The sequence below is a fragment of the Palaemon carinicauda genome, chromosome 45 (genome assembly GCF_036898095.1).
Source record: "Palaemon carinicauda isolate YSFRI2023 chromosome 45, ASM3689809v2, whole genome shotgun sequence".
Classification (NCBI taxonomy): domain Eukaryota; kingdom Metazoa; phylum Arthropoda; class Malacostraca; order Decapoda; family Palaemonidae; genus Palaemon; species Palaemon carinicauda.
The window spans coordinates 35258611-35278400 of NC_090769.1; the positions used below are offsets into that span (position 1 = coordinate 35258611).

Consider the following 19790-nt stretch of genomic DNA (forward strand, 5'->3'; position numbering starts at 1 on the left):
AATCTGATTTTTTAAATACAGTAAAAAATTCAATTCTATTCTTATAACAATTAATACAAAATTATTGACCAAACCTTAATATTTGGGTGTGAATTACAAATACAGTAATTGAAAAAACAAGTACAGAAACATTATACAGTATGAATAAGCTATCAATCAAATATTCACATTTTGAAAATTCAGATTACAGAAGGTTCTGAACTTACAAACTTCATTGGTTCCAAGAAGCTGTTTGTAACTCGAATTGTTTGAAAGTAGAAATTTGTTAAATTTTGACCTTGGGTAGGCCTAATCTGAATCCCATACCTATGATTTCCAGCAGCAAAAGTCAACAAATAGCCAGGTATCATATGAAATTGATATCAGGTTATTACAAAATTCATTTTGCTTTCTATATTAAATGATACAATATTGTTTTATTACAGTATTTTTTTATCTCCATCTTTATCATTTTCAGTTAGAATTGTGTTTGTATCTCTGAATATATGCAAGTTGAATGTTTGTAAATCAAGGACCTTCTGTATTGCATTTTTGGGTTGGAGAATGTCTATACTGTATTTGATATCTTAAACAGTCTTTATCATGAAAACAATTTACTAAAATTTCTTTTTTTTATATTTATGTAAGTGCGTCCGGTCTCTTACTCAACCCTTTTCTGACCAGAGTACCTATCTATTTACTTTTTTTTAAGAGTTTAAGGGAAAGATATTTATGTCAGTTTCCCATTAACAATTCTCTTTAGCCACTCAAGGAGGCTCTCGGTTTTATGTGTTTTTCGATAGCATCGTAAGTACACTTTTAATGGCATTTTTCTAGCTTATATTCATCGTATTTCTTTGTCTGCTTGTTCGTATATTTACAATTTTTGTTATGGTTGTGCTGAAAGATACACAAAGTGTCAGAGACAATAACTAAATATGACTAAAGCATAAAATTTCCCCAGAAAATATGAAGATGAGAATATATTATGCTAGTTATATCATAATCCTGTGTAGGCATTTGGTGCATATATTTTTCTGGATTTGAGGGAAGGTACTCACCACTGTTCACTAAATAACCTTCAAATATGATGATTACGTCCTTATGATCATCAGTGTTGAGAAAAATTACTGCTAAAAGCCCAAACTTATACATACTCAAGTACCGTTTAAAAAAAAAAAAAAAAATTAAACCTGTATTTCTTTGTCTGCTTGTTGATATATATACAATTTTTATGTTACGGTTATCTTGAGAGATGTATAAAGTTTCAGAGACGATAACTATATATGAATAAAGCATAAAATTTGCCCAGAAAGTACACTAACAAGAAAATCTTGAGCTGGCAAAGTCTTACTCGAGTGGGCATTTGGTACAAGTATGCAGTTCGTATATTTCTGGATTTGAAGAAAAGGGCTAATCCCTGCTTAATAAATAACCTTGAAATAGGATGGTTATGACCATAAGATCCCCAGTGTTGATAAACATTACCCCTAAAACCTGATACTTATGCATACTATAGTACTGTATATTACTGTGTAAAGGGCAAAAGTTTAAGACCAGTTTGGATGAAAAAAGTCAGGGTTCCCCCATTACACGAGAGATACTTTTGGAATTATGAAAATATTCATTTTTTTCAATCTCTTTTGTGTTATTATTAGGATATTCTAATTGTAAATCGCTCATTGATAGGTTAGTAGTTTGGAAGGATTGACTTGAAACCATATAATATACTCATTTTAATTACGGTATATAGTTTTATGTTTGAGTAAAATAAGAATATTTACCGGTAATTATATTTTCATTTATTTATGGTACTGTACTCGGGGGGTCTGTTGTGTGAATCTGTTGGTAGGCTAGGTCTGAAACCTAGAATTTTCCATATTTGTACCGGTAATTAATTTTTCTACCAACAATGTAGTTAGGAAGGATTGGCTTAACAGCATATATGCTCATAATCATACACTGTAGTTGTGTGTTTAAGTAAAATAAAAATACAAATTATTTTTTTCTTTATAACAATACTTCCGCCACCAGAAATTTGTTTCGGACAACTATGAATATTTATATTATTTGTCAAGAGATGGCGGTAGTGGTGGTTGTCCGAAACCTCAAAATTAAAGATAAGACTATCTAATTCTACCTTGTGAAAATGATATTTTAATTATAAAATAAATTTTTGAATATACTTACCCGGTGAATATATAGCTGCAACTCTGTTGCTCGACAGACAAAAAACTGTACAAAAAAACTCGCTAGCGATCGCCATACAGGTTGCGGGTGTGCTCACCAGCGCCAACTGTCGGCCAGATACCAAACTCTATGTAAACAAAGACTCAATTTTCTCCTCATCCCACTGTGTCTCTATTGGGGAGGAAGGGAGGGCCGTTTAATTTATATTCACCGGGTAAGTATATTCAAAAATTTATTTTATAATTAAAATATCATTTTTAAATATTTAACTTAGCCGGTGAATATATAGCTGATTCACACCCAGGGTGGTGGGTAGAGACCAGTTAAATATGTTTACATCTTATGAGCTAAGAGTTTTTATTTCATTTTAGAAGTTATCAAAATAACAAAAACAAAATAAATAGGTACCTGGTAAGGAAGTCGACTTAGACGATTACTCTGCCTTATAAGTACGTCTTCCTTACGGAGCCTCGCGATCCTCTTAGGATGCTGACAGACCCCTAGGAGCTGAAGTATCAAGGGCTGCAACCCATACAATAGGACCTCCTCAAACCCCTAATCTGGGCGCTCTCAAGAAATGACTTTGACCACCCGCCAAATCAACCAGGATGCGAAAGGCTTCTTAGCCTTCCGGACAACCTATAAAAAACAACATTTCAAGAGACAGATTAAAAGGATATGGAATTAGGGAATTGTAGTGGTTGAGCCCTCACCCACTACTGCACTCGCTGCTACGAATGGTCCCAGTGTGTAGCAGTTCTCGTAAAGAGACTGGACATCTTTCAAGTAAAATGACGCGAACACTGACTTGCTACTCCAATAGGTTGCGTCCATTATACTTTGCAGAGATCTATTTTGCTTAAAGGCCACGGAAGTTGTTACAGCTCTAACTTCGTGCGTCTTCACCTTAAGCAAAGTTCGGTCTTCCTCACTCAGATGTGAATGAGCTTCTCGTATTAACAATCTGATAAAGTCTGACCAAGCATTCTTTGACATAGGCAAGGATGGTTTCTTAACTGAACACCATAAAGCTTCAGATTGGCCTCGTAAAGGTTTAGTACGCTTAAAATAGAACTTAAGAGCTCTCACAGGGCATAAGACTCTTTCTAGTTCATTGCCTACGATCTCCGATAAGCTGGGAATATCGAAAGATTTAGGCCAAGGCCGAGAAGGCAGCTCATTTGGCTAGAAAACCAAGTTGCAGCGAACAAGTGGCTTTTTCCGACGAAAATCCGATGTTCTTGCTGAAGGCATGAATCTCACTGACTCTTTTAGCCGAGGCTAAGCATACCAGGAAAAGAGTCTTAAGAGTGAGATCTTTCAGGGAGGCTGATTGTAACGGCTCCAACCTGTCTGACATGAGGAATCTTAGTACCACGTCTAAATTCCATCCAGGGGTAGCCAAACGACGCTCCTTGGTGGTCTCAAAAGACTTAAGGAGGTCTTGCAGATCTTTATGTTGGAAAGATCTAAGCCTCTATGCCGGAAAACCGATGCCAACATGCTTCTGTAGCCCTTGATAGTGGGAGCTGAAAGGGATCGTCCTTTTCTCAGGTATAAGAGAAAAACAGCTATTTGAGCTACAGAGGTACTGGTCGAGGATACAGAAACTGACTTGCACCAGTCTCGGAAGACTTCCCACTTCGATTGGTAGACTCTAATGGAAGACGCTCTCCTTCCTCTAGCAATCGCACTGGCTGCCTCCTTCGAAAAGCCTCTAGCTCTCGAGAGTCTTTCGATAGTCTGAAGGCAGTCAGACGAAGAGCGTGGAGGCTTTGGAGTACCTTCTTTACGTGTGGCTGACGTAGAAGGTCTACCCTTAGAGGAAGACTTCTGGGAACGTCTACTAACCATCGAAGTATCTCGGTGAACCATTCTCTCACGGGCCAGAGGGAAGCAACTAACGTCAACCTTGTCCCTTCGTGAGAGGCGAACTTCTGCAGTACCTTGTTGACAATCTTGAACGGTGGGAATGCGTAGAGATCCAGATGTGACCAATCTAGGAGGAAAGCATCTATATGTATTGCTGCTGGGTCCGGGACTGGAGAGCAATAGATTGGAAGCCTCTTAGTCAGCGAGGTTGCAAAGAGATCTGTGGATGGTTTACCCCAAGTGGCCCAAAGTCTCTTGCACACATCCTTGTGGAGGGTCCATTCGGTTGGAATTACTTGCCCTTTCCGACTGAGACAATCTGCTATGACGTTCAAGTCGCCTTGGATGAACCTCGTTACTAGGGAGATGTCTTGACCTTTTGACCAGATGAGCAGGTCCCTTGCGATCTCGTACAACGTCAGTGAGTGGGTACCTCCTAGTTTGGAGATGTACGCCAAGGCCGTGGTGTTGTCCGAGTTTACTTCCACCACTTTGCCTCGAAGGAGATACTCGAAGCTTTTCAAGGCCAGATGAACTGCCAACAGCTCCTTGCAGTTGATATGCATGCTCCTCTGACTCGAGTTCCACAGACCTGAGCATTCCCGACCGTCCAGTGACGCGCCCCAGCCCAAGTCCGATGCGTCCGAGAAGAGAACGTGGTGGGGAGTCTGAACAGCCAGGGGAAGACCCTCTCTTAGGTTGATATTGTCCTTCCACCAAGTCAGACAAGACTTTATCTTTCCGGAAATCGGGATCGAGACCGCTTCTAGCGTCTTGTCCTTTTTCCAGTGAAAAGCCAGATGGTATTGAAGAGGACGGAGGTGTAGTCTTCCTAGTGATACAAACTGTTCCAGGGATGACAGCGTCCCCACCAGACTCATCCACAGCCTGACTGAGCAGCGTTCCTTCTTCAGCATCTTCTGGATGGATAGCAGGGCTTGATCTATTCTGGGGGCTGATCGTCTTGTTGTTCAGCAACGTCCTCATCAGATAGTTCCACATCCGAAAACTGATGAGGAAACGGCAACGGAGTGGGCAACGTCTGGCTCGCTGAGTCCGGTCGCACTGGTACATGCGTGACGGATCCGGACGCAACGTCATGGAACTGCTGCACAGTCTGTGAACTGTCAACAACCATGGGTGCGCGAGGAAGCACAGCATCCACCCGAGACTGTCTAGACCGTCTGGGTTGTGCAGTCAACACCATACCAGGTTGCTGAGGTTGACGCACCGCGTCACAACAAGTCACCTCTGCTGGTTGTTGAACGTCCTGAACGTCAACAACCACCTCCGAGCGTCGCTTAACGTCAAGGTGCGGCTGGCAACCCACACTGGGTCGCATCGGTGGAGGAACCACCTCAACTGGTAGACGCGAGAAGGTTACCTCAGCGTCAACAGGACGCACAACCGACCGGTTGGAAGGTTGTTGGCCAGAAGGTTCGGCAGCAACCTTCTCCGCATTAAAGTCCTCTATCAAGGACGCAAGCTTGGACTGCATGTCTTGCAGCAAAGCCCATTTAGGGTCTACGGGAGCAGGTGCGGCAACAGACGGGGTTAGCGACTGAGGCGGTACCGCTTTCCATCCCTGAAAGCCTTGTTTATGCATGACATAATTGTACAGCAAAACTTCAAAGGCTCGAAAACAGCTGTGAAGTTGACCTGTAAAAAACTTGGAGCGTCTCCTGGCCAGGCGCCAGGGAGAGTCTACGAGATTTGAGAAGTCTATCTGGGCAGAGGCAGGAACTCCCAAGCCGAGAACTTCTCTCGTGTCATATCAGACTCTCGCTCTATAAGCCAGTTTAAAAGAAGGGAAAGCAAAGGCTGTATCCCCCAAACTCCTCCTGGTGATAAACCAGTCGCCTAGCAAACGTAAAGCTCTCTAGGAGAGCGAGAGAGCACTAGCTTATAAACAACGGCTTCGAAGTAGCTAGGCCTAGTGTAAGCTCTGACGTCTAGGCGAACGAGGAGCAGCAGTTACAAAAAGATCCGGACAAAGATCCTTAAAAAAATCATCATGATTTAATTAAAGTCCATATAGGGCTAAGCAGCTTTAGTCTCCTCTCCGTCTGACAGAGTCCTCAAGGGAATATCAGTAGGAGGGGGAACAGCAACTTCCTCATCTACAGGAACCTTGTCCGATAAAAGCTGTCTCAAGCAAGGGAGAGACCTACCGTGGTGGCAATGTTTTACAAGCAGAGTCCACACTCACTGGTGCATTAGTAGCGGACCAGGACGCAACGTCATGTAACTGCTTGACAGTCTGTGAACTGTCAACAACTGAACTGTCAACAACAACAGGTGCGTGAGGACGCACAGCGTCCACTCGAGACTGCTTTGACTGCCTAGACTGAGCAGTCAAAACAACTCTAGAATGCGGAGGTTGACGCACAGCGTCAAAACAAGTCAACTCCGATTGTTAGCGAACGTCCTGAACGTCAACAGGAGCATCAGCAAGTGGCCTAACGTCCAAATGTGGCTGAAAATCCACACGAGACCGCATCGAGTGTGGTTCTAAACAACCTGACTGACGTGATTTAGCTACGCCAACGTCAACAGGAAGCACAAAGGAACGTTAGGTTGGCTGAAAGCCAGGATATCGATAAGATAAACGGCTAGACTCAACGGACTAATCGGCAGAATAGTCTTCCATAAGGGAGGCAAGCATATTCTGCATGTCTTGCCGTACAACCCATTAAGGATCAACGGAAATGGTTGTGGTAAGAGACGAGGGTAACGTCTGTGACCGCAACACTTTTGCCAACAAAAAAGACTCTCGGAGTCTGTGTTACGCTTTTGTTAGGCGGCGAGCAGTTTTCCGATGACTGCATAGGGTCAGAGCTGTCCTAATGGCTGTAACCAGGACGCTGGACCTGTCCTGAAAGGACTGACTTTCGCTTAAGGGCTTCGAAACCTTGTTACGGGTTTCTTATGCGAAAAGCCTTCGGATGACGAGGAGAAAAAACGTCTCTCTCGCCTTATGGTAGGGGAGATCTTGGTAAGATACACCCGATACCATAGAGGGAAAACGTCTGTTCGTTGATCAAGGCCTCTCGAACCCATAAGTCGTTCGACATTACTTCTCCCCTGGGTTGGGAGCTTGCAAGAGGTCCCGGACTAGGTGAACGACAGGCACGAACAGACGAACCCTCGGACGCAACACTGTAACACTTTGCGCAATATCACTTTATCACTTCGATTTTCTGTTTTGCACTTATTTCACTGAAATCGAAACTTTTACTGATTTCTACCTGAAACACGCAATTCTACCCTCATCAAAAGGTAGTAATTGCGAAATCAGGCGTATAATGCAAGCTCATTAATACCAGCAAAAAAACAGAAAACATATTTTAAGATAAAAAATTCAGTGGCTGGGGAAGAGACTAAACACTAGTTCATTCAAAACTACGTTTTCAATCTCTCACCGCACATAGCCTGGGGACGAGAATAAAAAACTAAAAACGTTTTATCCTTTCTCCCCGTACAGAGACTAGGTACGAGAGCAACTCGAGAACAACGTTACCCGCTTGAACGGAACGTTTTCTCTCCTCTCTCTCCCTCCGTCTCTATCTCTCTCTCTCTTTCTCTCTTGATTTCACACCTAAGAGAAGAGCCCAATTACATTTCGTCAAAAAAACATGTTATTTGACCAAAGGAAAAAACTGAAAGGTATTTCAATTAAAAAGTTCCTTTAAAATAGAATTTAAAACATTTAAGCTTAGAAAGAATGAACAAAACGTCAGAATCGATTTACTCTTTCTGCAAAGTGAAACCGTGATACACTCTCTCTCTATCGTAACGATAGAGCGCATGTTGAACGTCCTGAACGTCAACAACTGCGTAGCATAAATAAACTAAACGTTAGTTCATCTTTGAAAACAGTACGAAGACTATTCAAAGAAATTCTTTCATAAAATAGTTCATTTAAAAAGTTTTAAATCCTTAGCTCTATAAAAGCTATTTACGATATAAAGGGCTCAACGTTGATTAACTTCGGTTTCCAAGTTAGGACCGCCTACTCTCAGGAAAGGTCGCATATAAACAAAACATTAAAATTTATTTTTTATGTTTATTATAAATGGAAAGTTAATCGAAGAGGAAAATCTATAATTAATTTATAACGTGATAAGATAATTACTAAAAGCCTAAACACACTTCCGTCTAAGGCAAGGGTCGGCCATTTAAAAGTCAAAGAAAGTCCATACTCTCTTTGTCACCAAAAATTAAATCTATCCAAAACGAGTTCAAGATTTAAGATGAAGATAAAACACCTGCACTAGCGAAAGCTCAAACCAGAATATAGTACTTCACCAAAGATGATGGGAAAAACTCCAGGTTTCAACAGCGAGTAAAGTACGTCTTGTCGACACGTCGACAGAGAGAAAATTGAGTCTTTGTTTACATAGAGTTTGGTATCTGGCCGACAGTTGGCGCTGGTGAGCACACCCGCAACCTGTATGGCGATCGCTAGCGAGTTTTTTTGTACAGTTTTTTGTCTGTCGAGCAACAGAGTTGCAGCTATATACTGTATTCACCGGCTAAGTTAAATATTTAAAAACATATTTTCGTAGTTGCAAAATACTGAATAAGAATAGGAGAAAAATTAGGAATGACAATATGTAAATATACAGTGAATAATATAAACGTTGTATCCAAACTCATGAATTATTTTAGTTTTATACTTTTTTCAAAAAATGCAGCTTATTCTATAATCTAAAAATATAAATATATAACGGTAACAACAATAAAGATTGTGTGTCATAAGATCTACAATAAAGGTTTTGTAATTTTAGGCTGCCCTTGAAATTGCCATTCACCCATTACATGGAGTACTGTATATGATAAAAACGCTTTTTCCAAATGAAATTTGGGGTCGTCCTTTACATGGTAATATACGGTATATTTAACAACAACAAAAAAAACCTTGAAGATCGATTTCTCAAAACTTGTGCTTTTTTAATATGGGTTATTTTTATTATTCAAACATGAAAAGATAGGGAATTTTATAACCTACAATCTGTACATTAACTTAAAAAATTTTGGAAACTTCCATATGATAATTGGCTGCTATTCAAAATGATTCATATAAGTGATAAAATAATACAGGACATATATAGAAAAAAAGTGATATGAACCTTTCCCATGTACATCTTTTAGAATGAAAGAAATCCATTGAGATAGGAGTTTGAAGTAATTGCAAAATATCATTATTTCAATCGGCCTAAGTCGTGATCATATTAAAGAATACAGTACAATGAATTACAATAAAGGGTAATTATAATAAAAATATATTAATAGTGTTTAAAAAGTTCCCATTGCATTTTTTTAACCCCAATTGTATTTTTTTTTAGTGATATACGATCTTTGCATTCTTACTAAAAAATTGTGTTTTTTTCAAGTAAATTTCCAAACAATGCTTCAAAGAATATTAGGCTTCAGATCTATGCCTTTTTCCTATAAAATAGCTTAAAACTATTTCTTTGTCATTATCCAACAAAATAGATTGGTGGCTGGATAAGTTACACCCAATTTCCATGGATAAAATATTTTATATATACTGTATAAGTTTATGTTCAAACACACTACAATGGTGTGTATTTCATTATAGATTTTGGGTTTTAAGAAATTCTTTGGGCATGGTTAGTCTATTTACCTATCAAAAGGAAGTTCTTTGCTTTTCGTGCCTATTTTTTCAAGTTTTTCCCTCAACAGAGACTGCCAGTCACTTTTTCACTAGAGCTGGGAGGGAGGGGGGTGTCAGCAGTTGTTAAAAGCCAGAAAAATAATTGCCCATGAAAATAGTCAAGAGACATAGTAATTCTGTCACAAGATGGAAGGAAAACTTTGTTCTTATCAGTTTTCTTTTCAGGCACTATAACTATTCAGCCTTAACCACAAAATTTCCTTTTCTAATATTAACTTCTATACTGGCAACAAATTTTACATTTTATGTTTTCTTAGCCCCTAGATTTATTGATGTTTATCTCCATATTAATAGTATTTATCTAATTTGCCAATTGTCTTTGGTAATTGAAAGTTACTGGGTAATGTGATGCTTTACTATAGTTTCATTTTATCTTATTTATCAATAGATAAAATAGACGATTAATAATTAATCTAATATATCTGATATTGGTAAAACAAACTATATCAGTTTGCGAATTCTGTTTGTGTTCTATCATCCAAGAAAATTATTAATCATATTAAAATGTTTTATTTTCAACACAATAGATTTGAAATAATGAAGACAAACATTTCCTGACAAGATTAATACACTCAAATGAAAAGAGTCCTCCCCTCCACTGCTTTGTAGGTGCCATAATAGACTTTTCCCCCAGGGTGCCACTCAACCCTCGTGATGATCTTATGAAAGGACAGTATTTATGCATTAAAAAAGTAAATTCTTCAATAAAAAATTTTTACCTGTGTTTAAGAGTCACTTGTTTTTCCAATTCTTTTTGGGTCATCTTAGCTTCAGGCAAAGGTTGACTACCAGTAGCTTGGACTTTTTCTTCAATACTAGTAAGCCAGACACTAAATTCTTCTGTGGTTTTTTGCAGCATTCTCCAATTTTCAGAACACTGTAACCAGTGTGAATGGCGCTCTGTGTAGCCACGATTAACCTAGAAATATGAATATAAAATTATAAAAAACAAGGCAATCTTCACGCCTGACCATAACATGAATATATTTTAGTCATTATACTGTATAGTATTTTTCTGAAAATTCAAATGACTTAATGACATGATGATATAAAAATCCTCATCCCTCATCAAGATCGACCTGTTGTTGGTAAGGTTATAGTTGAGAATTTTGAATACTGTATCTGACAATTCTGGATATCATTATCTCCAACCTTTTTTTTTAAAAACACTTTAAAACACATTTGATTGTTTCAAACTGTAAACAATGATCATGGTACCATCCAATTTAACTGATACAAAATCTTACACTGAATACCAATTTACTACAATAAGAAATAAAATACAATACTGTATGACACAGAAAAATCTGCTGTTACAAACTTTTAAATATGGTAATAGTACAGTGTACAAACTTTTAAATATGGTAATAGTACAGTGTACAAACTTTTAAATATGGTAATAGTACAGTGTACAAACTTTTAAATATGGTAATAGTACAGAGACATTCAGCATAACAACAAATAAACAAAAAACATGCATAATGAGATTAACAACATATGTAATATGAGATTGATGAAGAAAGCTTACTAAAGTGAGTGGAGGATATTAAGTTCCAGAATACCAACTATGTTTTCTGCTTTGCAATCTAGTTGAGGGAATGCAAGGGTTTAACAGCAGAAGGGTCTGTACTTAAAGAACTTGAGGCTCTGTGAAAGGATCTCGAATCTGTGAGGTACAGTGAACCATCTGAACCCTTACTGAATGGAACACTATTACAGTACTGTACCTCTAAACCTGACCTGAGAAGTTAGGTTGGGGTTAGCAACCAGACACATATAAATTGCCACTTTTAACTAGACTCATTGACCTTCTGATATTTAACAAGGAAGCTAAAGAAGTTTAAAGGTTTTTGAGGCTCATTACTATCAAGACTTGGCTGGTTAAGACTGCAATATGAACACTCGGGGAGGTTCAAAGAAATAAGAACTATAGTTATAATTAACAGCCAAACTTATCTTGAAATTTTATCAACAAATTTACGGTCTAAAATGATGAACTGAATAATTTCTAATACTAAATACTTGAATAAAATGAGTAAAGAATTGGTACCAACAATATGCAAACAAATTCGCATGAATTAACCTGTTAAGCGTCCCCCCTGGACCAGGTTGCCGCTAACGTACCGTCACGCTTTTTTCGCCTTGAGCGGTCATTTCACAAATGATAATTTTTCAATGTTAATATCATTTCTTTATGCTTATAATTCATATTTATAGTTAAAAGTAGGGATATTAATTAAACGGTGGAATAAAAAAACAATTAATACTACTAATATTTCATTTCAAAAGGCTGCATAATACTGAATATTCTAATGGGTTCTTTTTATCTTCAATCGTAAATCTTACGCCAGGATCAGCAATAAAATCAAAGGGACAAGTCTCCCCCCCCCCCTCTCTCCCTCTCTCTCTCTCTCTCTCTCTCTCTCTCTCTCTCTCCATATCGTTTCCTCTATAGTTTTCAAATATGTTCGTCATATATTTGTACATTATTTATCCACTTTATTCTATCTCTCTCTCTCTCTCTCTCTCTCTCTCTCTCTCTCCATATCGTTTCCTCTATAGTTTTCAAATATGTTCGTCATATATTTGTACATTATTTATCCACTTTATTATCTCTCTCTCTCTCTCTCTCTCTCTCTCTCTCTCTCTCTCGGCATTTCCTTTCCTATATAGTTTTGTGAAATATCGTTGTCCAGTCATTCGGCAATGAGAAGTCATTTTTGCTCTTTGCATCGAAAGAAAACTTTGTTTCTTCAATATCCTCATCACTGTAGGATTCAGAACTTGTGCTCTCATTATCAAACAGGTTATCATTATCAAATTCCTCAACAACAGTATCGTTTATTTCATCTAAAGAAATAACCTTCACCTTTAGACCGCTCATTGTAAAAGGAATAACAAACAATCTTATCTGCATGAACGCCCGAAGCGCACTGAAAGGAAACCAGTTTTCTAACATCAAGCTACCTTCAGAAAAATAGTTGCCAGACATCATATAAGTTTCTATTTACATCCCCCATATGCTGAGAGTGTTGCCAAGTGGTGATCCTACACTTACTATACGAGTAAACGTATTATCACGAGACTGACGACTTGATAAAGGCAGTTAAAGTCATGAACGGAATATGCAGTTGAAGGCGGTACCGAGTAGATCGCGGTGAACGGTTTATCACGTGGGTGACGCTTAACAGGTTAAAGGAAAGTTATATTGAAAGATAAATGTTGCATTTATTTGCATACATGAAGTAAAAAATGTGGTTTTGACAAAGGAAATCAAACCTTTAGGTAGGCATTGTACAGTCACCAAGTATGTTCCAGTAAAAGGCTTGAACAGGGAATCCAATATGACATAAAATACCAAAGAAATATTGTCTCCCCTACTCTAGGGCCAGTATTTTAATGTACAAAGCACAAACAGTGTATATAAGATAGACCCTCAAATTCAAGCGCTATTGAACTCAGTACAGCATCTCCAATGCTGAAATCCTTTAGCTATCAATAACACGACATGGAAAACCATCACTACTACTGGAAACATGTTATTTTTATTAATAAAATAAATTTTTGAATATACTTACCCGGTGATCATATAAGCTGTCAGCTCTGCTGCCCGACAGAAAAACCTAAGGACAAAATACGCTAGCGATCGCTATACAGGTGGGGGTGTACATCAACTGCGCCATCTGTCGAGCAGGTACTCAAGTACTCCATGTCAACACAGAACCAATTTTCTCCTCGGCCCACTGGGTCTCTATTGGGGAGGAAGGGAGGGTCCTTTAATATATGATCACCGGGTAAGTATATTCAAAAATTTATTTTATTAATAAAAATAACATTTTTCAATATTAAACTTAGCCGGTGATCATATAAGCTGATTCACACCCAGGGGGGTGGGTAGAGACCAGCATTACATGTTGACATTATTATGAGCTAAGTATTTTGTATTTCATTTTAGCAGTTATTCAAAATAACAAACATAAAATAAATAAGTACCTGGTAAGGAAGTCGACTTGAACAATTACTCTGCCTTTTTAAGTACGTCTTCCTTACTGAGCCTCGTGATCCTCATAGGATGCTGAGCGACTCCTAGGAGCTGAAGTATGAAGGGTTGCAACCCATACTAAAGGACCTCATCAAAACCTCTAATCTAGGCGCTTCTCAAGAAATGACTTTGACCACCCGCCAAATCAAGTAGGATGCGAAAGGCTTCTTAGCCTTCCGGACAACCCAAAAACAATAATAAAACATTTCAAGAGAAAGATTAAAAAGGTTATGGAATTAGGGAATTGTAGTGGTTGAGCCCTCACCCACTACTGCACTCGTTGCTACGAATGGTCCCAGAGTGTAGCAGTTCTCGTAAAGAGACTGGACATTCTTAAGATAAAAAGACGCGAACACTGATTTGCTTTTCCAATAGGTTGCGTCGATTATACTTTGCAGAGATCTATTTTGTTTAAAGGCCACGGAAGTTGCGACAGCTCTAACTTCGTGTGTCCTTACCTTCAGCAAAGCTTGGTCTTCCTCATTCAGATGGGAATGAGCTTCTCGTATTAACAGTCTGATAAAATAGGATAAAGCATTCTTTGACATAGGCAAAGATGGATTCTTAACTGAACACCATAAAGCTTCAGACGGGCCTCGTAAAGGTTTTAAATAGAACTTAAGAGCTCTTACAGGACATAAGACTCTTTCTAGTTCATTTCCAATCATACGATAAGTTTGGAATATCGAACGATATTGGTCAAGGCCGAGAAGGCAGCTCGTGTTTGGCTAGAAAACCAAGTTGTAGAACATGTAGCCGTTTCGGATGAGAATCCGATGTTCTTGCTGAAGGCATGAATCTCACTGACTCTTTTAGCTGTGGCTAAGCATATCAGGAAAAGAGTCTTTAAGGTGAGATCTTTCAGGGAGGCTGATTGTAGCGGTTCGAACCTGTCTGACATAAGGAATCTTAGTACCACGTCTAAATTCCAACCAGGTGTAACCAAACGACGCTCCTTCGTGGTCTCAAAAGACTTAAGGAGGTCCTGTAGATCTTTATTGTTGGAAAGATCTAAGCCTCTGTGACGGAAGACTGATGCCAACATGCTTCTGTAACCCTTGATAGTGGGAGCTGAAAGAGATCGTTCTTTCCTCAGATATAAGAGAAAGTCAGCTATTCGAGTTACAGAGGTACTGGTCGAGGATACGGATACTAACTTGCACCAGTTTCGGAAGATTTCCCACTTCGATTGGTAGACTCTAAGGGTGGATGTTCTCCTTGCTCTAGCAATCGCTCTGGCTGCCTCCTTCGAAAAGCCTCTAGCTCTCGAGAGTCTTTCGATAGTCTGAAGGCAGTCAGACGAAGAGCGTGGAGGCCTTGGTGTACCTTCTTTACGCGTGGCTGACGTAGAAGGTCCACCCTTAGGGGAAGTGTTCTGGGAACGTCTACTAGCCATCGAAGTACCTCGGTGAGCCATTCTCCCGCGGGCCAGAGGGAAGCAACTAGCGTCAACCTTGTCCCTTCGTGAGAGGCGAACTTCTGCAGTACCTTGTTGACAATCTTGAACGGAGGGAATGCATATACAGTGAACCCTCGCTACTTCGCGGTTCGACCATCGCGGATTCACCACTTCGCGGATTTTTTCCATAACCCATATATATACAGTAATATATATATATATATATGTATGCATGTATTTATGTATATATGTAGGTATGTATATGTGTATACATATAAATATATACTGTATATATATACACACACACACACACACACACATATATATATATATATATATATATATATATATATATATATATATATATATATATATATATATATATATATATATATATATATCTATATATCTAAAGTAGGAAGATGTGATGTAGTTCTAAGGGAAAAGTATGGGAAATATGTCTGGGTAATAAGCAAAGCTCTACCTCCAGTTTGTTTCTACATTATGATCAGAGATAAATGTAAACAAAACATTGGTTGCCATTTTTTATCGTGCTTTTTAGCATATTTAGGAAATGCATGATATAAAATCACCTTTAATATTTGTGCCTGTTTTAGTTTAGGGTACTGTAGTACATGCATTAAGTGTTCTGTACATTAAAGGGTAGTTTGTTAACAGTACTACGTACAAGGGAAGGTCTGAATATACATGTTGAATAAATAGGTAAATATGGTGTCACTACTTCGCGGATTTTCACCTATCGCGGCCGCGACTGGAACCTATCTACCGCGATAAACGAGGGTTCACTGTAGATCTAAATGTGACCAATCTAGTAGAAAGGCATCTATATGAACTGCTGCTGGGTCCGGGATTGGTGAGCAAAATATTGGGAGCCTCTTGGTCATCGAGGTTGCGAAGAGATCTATGGTTGGCTGGCCCCAGGTGGCCCAAAGTCTCTTGCATACATCCTTGTGGAGGGTCCATTCTGTTGGAATTATTTGTCCCTTCCGACTGAGACAATCTGCCATGACATTCAAGTTGCCTTGGATGAACCTCGTAACTAGTGAAATGTCTAGACCTTTTGACCAGGTGAGGAGGTCCCTTGCGATCTCGTACAATGTCAGAGAGTAGGTCCCTCCTTGCTTGGAGATGTACGCCAAAGCCATGGTGTTGTCCGAGTTCACCTCCACCACTTTGCCTTGAAGGAGAGACCTGAAGCTTTTCCAGGTCAGACGTACTGCCAGTAGCTCCTTGCAGTTGAAATGCAGTGTCCTTTGATTCGAGTTCCATAATCCCGAGCATTCCCTACCGTCTAATGTCGCACCCCAGCCTCGTCCGATGCGAACGAGAAGAGAACGTGGTTGGGAGTCTGAACAGTCAGGGGAAGACCCTCTCTGATATAGTCCTTTCACCAAGTCAGACAAGACTTTATCTTTCCGGAAACCGGGATCGAGACCGCTTCTAGCGTCTTGTCCTTTTTCCAGTGAAAAGCTAGATGGTATAGAAGAGGACGGAGGTGTAGTCTTCCTAGTGACACAAATTGATCCACGGATGACAGTGTCCCTACCAGACTCATCCACAGCCTGACTGGGCAGCGTTCCTTCTTCAGCATCTTCTGGATGGATAGCAGGGCTGAGGGTTGATCGTCTTGTTCAGCAACGTCCTCATCAGAGGGTTCCTCATCCGAATCTGATGAGGAAACGGCAACGGAGTGGGCAACGTCTGACTCGCTGAATCCGGTCGCACTGGTGGATGCGTGACGGAGCCGGACGCAATATCATGGCACTGCTGCACAGTCTGTGAACTGTCAACAACCATGGGTGCGCGAGGAAGTACAGCGTCAACCCGAACTGTCTAGACTGTCTGGGTTGTGCAGTCAACACCCTACCGGGTTGCTGAGGTTGACGCACTGCGTCACAACAAGTCACCTCTGCTGGTTGTTGAACGTCTTCCTAGTGACACACTGAACGTCAACAACCACCTCCGAGCGTCGCTTAACGTCAACGTGCGACTGGCAACCCACACTGGGTCGCATCGGTGGAGGAACCACCTCAACTGGCAGACGCGAGTAGGATACCTCAGCGTCAACAGGGCGCACAACCAACCGGTTGGAAGGTTGTTGGCCAGAAGGTTCTTCTCCGCATTTAAGTCCTCTATCAAGGACACAAGCTTGGACTGCATGTCTTGCAGCAAAGCCCATTAGGGTCTACGGGAGCAGGTGTGGCAACAGACGGGGTTAGCGACTGAGGCGGAACCATTTACCATCCCTGGAAGCCTTGTTATGTGTGACATAATAGAACAGCAAAACTTCAAAGGCTCGACAAAAGTTGAGAAGTTGACCTGTAAACAACTTGGAGCGTCTCCTGGCTAGGCGCCAGGGCGAGTCTACCAGAATTGAGAAGTCTATCTGGGCAGAGGCATGAACTCCCAAGCCGAGAACTTCTCTCGTGTACTATCAGACTCTCGCTCTATAAGCCAGTTTAAAAGAAGGGAAATCAAAGGCTGTATCCCTAAAACTCCTCCTGGTGCAAAAACCAGTCGCCTAGCCAACGTAACGCTCTCTAGGAGAGCGAGAGCGCACTAGCTTAACAACAACGGCTTCGAAGTAGCTAGGCCTAGTGTAAGCTCTGACGTTTAGGCGAACGAGGAGCAGCAGTTACAAGATCCGGACGAAGATCCTTAAAAAATTATCATGATTTAATTAAAGTCCATAGGAGGCTAAGCAGCTTAAGGCTCCTCTCCAAATGACAGAGTCCTCAAAGGAATATCAGCAGGAGGGAGAACAGGACTTTCTCATCTACAGGAACCTTGTCCGATAAAAGCTAGGTTATCTCAGTGAGTCTCTCACTGGTGCATTAGTAGCAGACCAGAAGGCAACGTCATGTAACTGCTTGACAGTCTGTGAACTGTCAACAACTGAACTGTCAACCACAACAGGTGCGTGAGGACATACAGCACTGGTGCATTAGTAGCAGACCAGAAGGCAACGTCATGTAACTGCTTGACAGTCTGTGAACTGTCAACAACTGAACTGTCAACCACAACAGGTGCGTGAGGACATACAGTGTTCACTCGAGACTGCTTTGACTGTCTATACTGAGCAGTCAAAACAACTCTAGAATGCGGAGGTTGACGCACAGCGTCAAAACAAAGCTACTTAACTCCACCCTTCTGTTGTTGTGGTAACTCGCGAACGTCAACGGAGGGTTCCGTGCGTCTGTGAACGTCAACGTGCGGCTGGCAGGGTACACTGCGCATGGGTGGTGGAACTCTCACAGCCGGAGTGCGGGAGAAGGTAGCCTCAGCGTCAACTGAACGCACAACCGTGGTTGGTTGTAGGCTAACGGGTGCAGCGTCAACCTTCTCCGCACGATACTCCTGCATTAAAGATGTTAACTGTGTCTGCATGGTCTGCAGCAAAGACCACTTAGGGTCTACAGTAGCAGGTGCGGCAACAGACGGTGTTACTGCCTGTTGCGGTACCGCTTTGCCTCTCTTAGGAGGTGAGCAGTCGTCGGAAGACTGCAGCGAGTCCGAACTGACCCAGTGGCTACAACTGGGCCGTTGGACTTGCGCGGAAGGGACCGACTTGCGCTTAATAAGCTGCGAGACCTTGGTCCATGGTTTCTTACGAGAAAGCTCTTCCGCAGACGAGAAGTAAATGGGCTCTCTCGTCTTTGTGTGGGTGGGGCGATCTTGGGTAGATACGCCCGAAACCACGGAGGGAAACGTCTGTTCGTTGATCAAGGCCTGACGAACCCATAAGTCGTTCGACATTACTTCTCCCCTGGGCTTGGGAGCTTGCAAGAGGTCCCGGACTAGGTGAACGACAGGCACGAACAGACGAACCCTCGGACGCAACACTGTAACACTTTGCGCATATCACTTTATCACTTCGATTTTCTGTTTTGCACTTATTTCACTGAAATCGAAACTTTTACTGATTTCTACCTGAAACACGCAATTCTACCCTTCATTAAAAGGTAGTAATTGCGAAAACAGTCGTATAATGCAGCTCATTAATACTAGCAAAAACAGAAAACATATATAAAGATAAAGAATTCAGTGGCTGGGAAAGAGACTAAACACTAGTACAAATAAACTACGTTTACAAACTCTCACCGCACATAGCCTGGGGACAAGAATAAAACCCTAGAAACGTTTTACCTTCTTCCCCGTACAGCGACTAGGGAGGAGAGTAACACGAGAACAACGTTACCCGCTTGAACGGAACGTTTTTTCTCCTCTCTCTCCCTCCGTCTCTATCTCTCTCTCTCTTTCTCTCTTGATTTCGCACCTGAGAGAAGAGCCCAATTATATATCGTCAAAAAAACATGTTATTTGGCTAAAGGAAAAAAACTGAAAGGTTTTCCAAATAAAAAGTTCCTTTAATTTAGAATTTAAACCATTTAAGTTAAGAAAGAATGAACGAAACGTCAGAATCGATTTACTCTTACTGCAAAGTGAAACCGTGATACACTCTCTCTCTATCGTAACGATAGAGCGCATGTTGAACGTCCTGAACGTCAACAACTGCGTAGTCTAAAAAAAACTAAACGTTAGTTCATCTTTGAAAACAGTACGAAGACTATCAAAGAAATTCTTTC

At 40.6% G+C, this 19790-nt stretch overlaps 1 protein-coding gene across 1 annotated transcript in view; it reads right to left on the minus strand.

The window, feature by feature from the left end:
- LOC137634906 (microtubule-actin cross-linking factor 1-like) overlaps window positions 1–19790 on the minus strand; it is a 1614628-nt gene that overhangs the window by 1333682 nt on the left and 261156 nt on the right. Inside the window, exon 44 of the mRNA XM_068367453.1 lies at window positions 10462–10661. Coding sequence (XP_068223554.1) covers window positions 10462–10661 — 200 coding nt within the window. The remainder of the gene's footprint in view (window positions 1–10461; window positions 10662–19790) is intronic.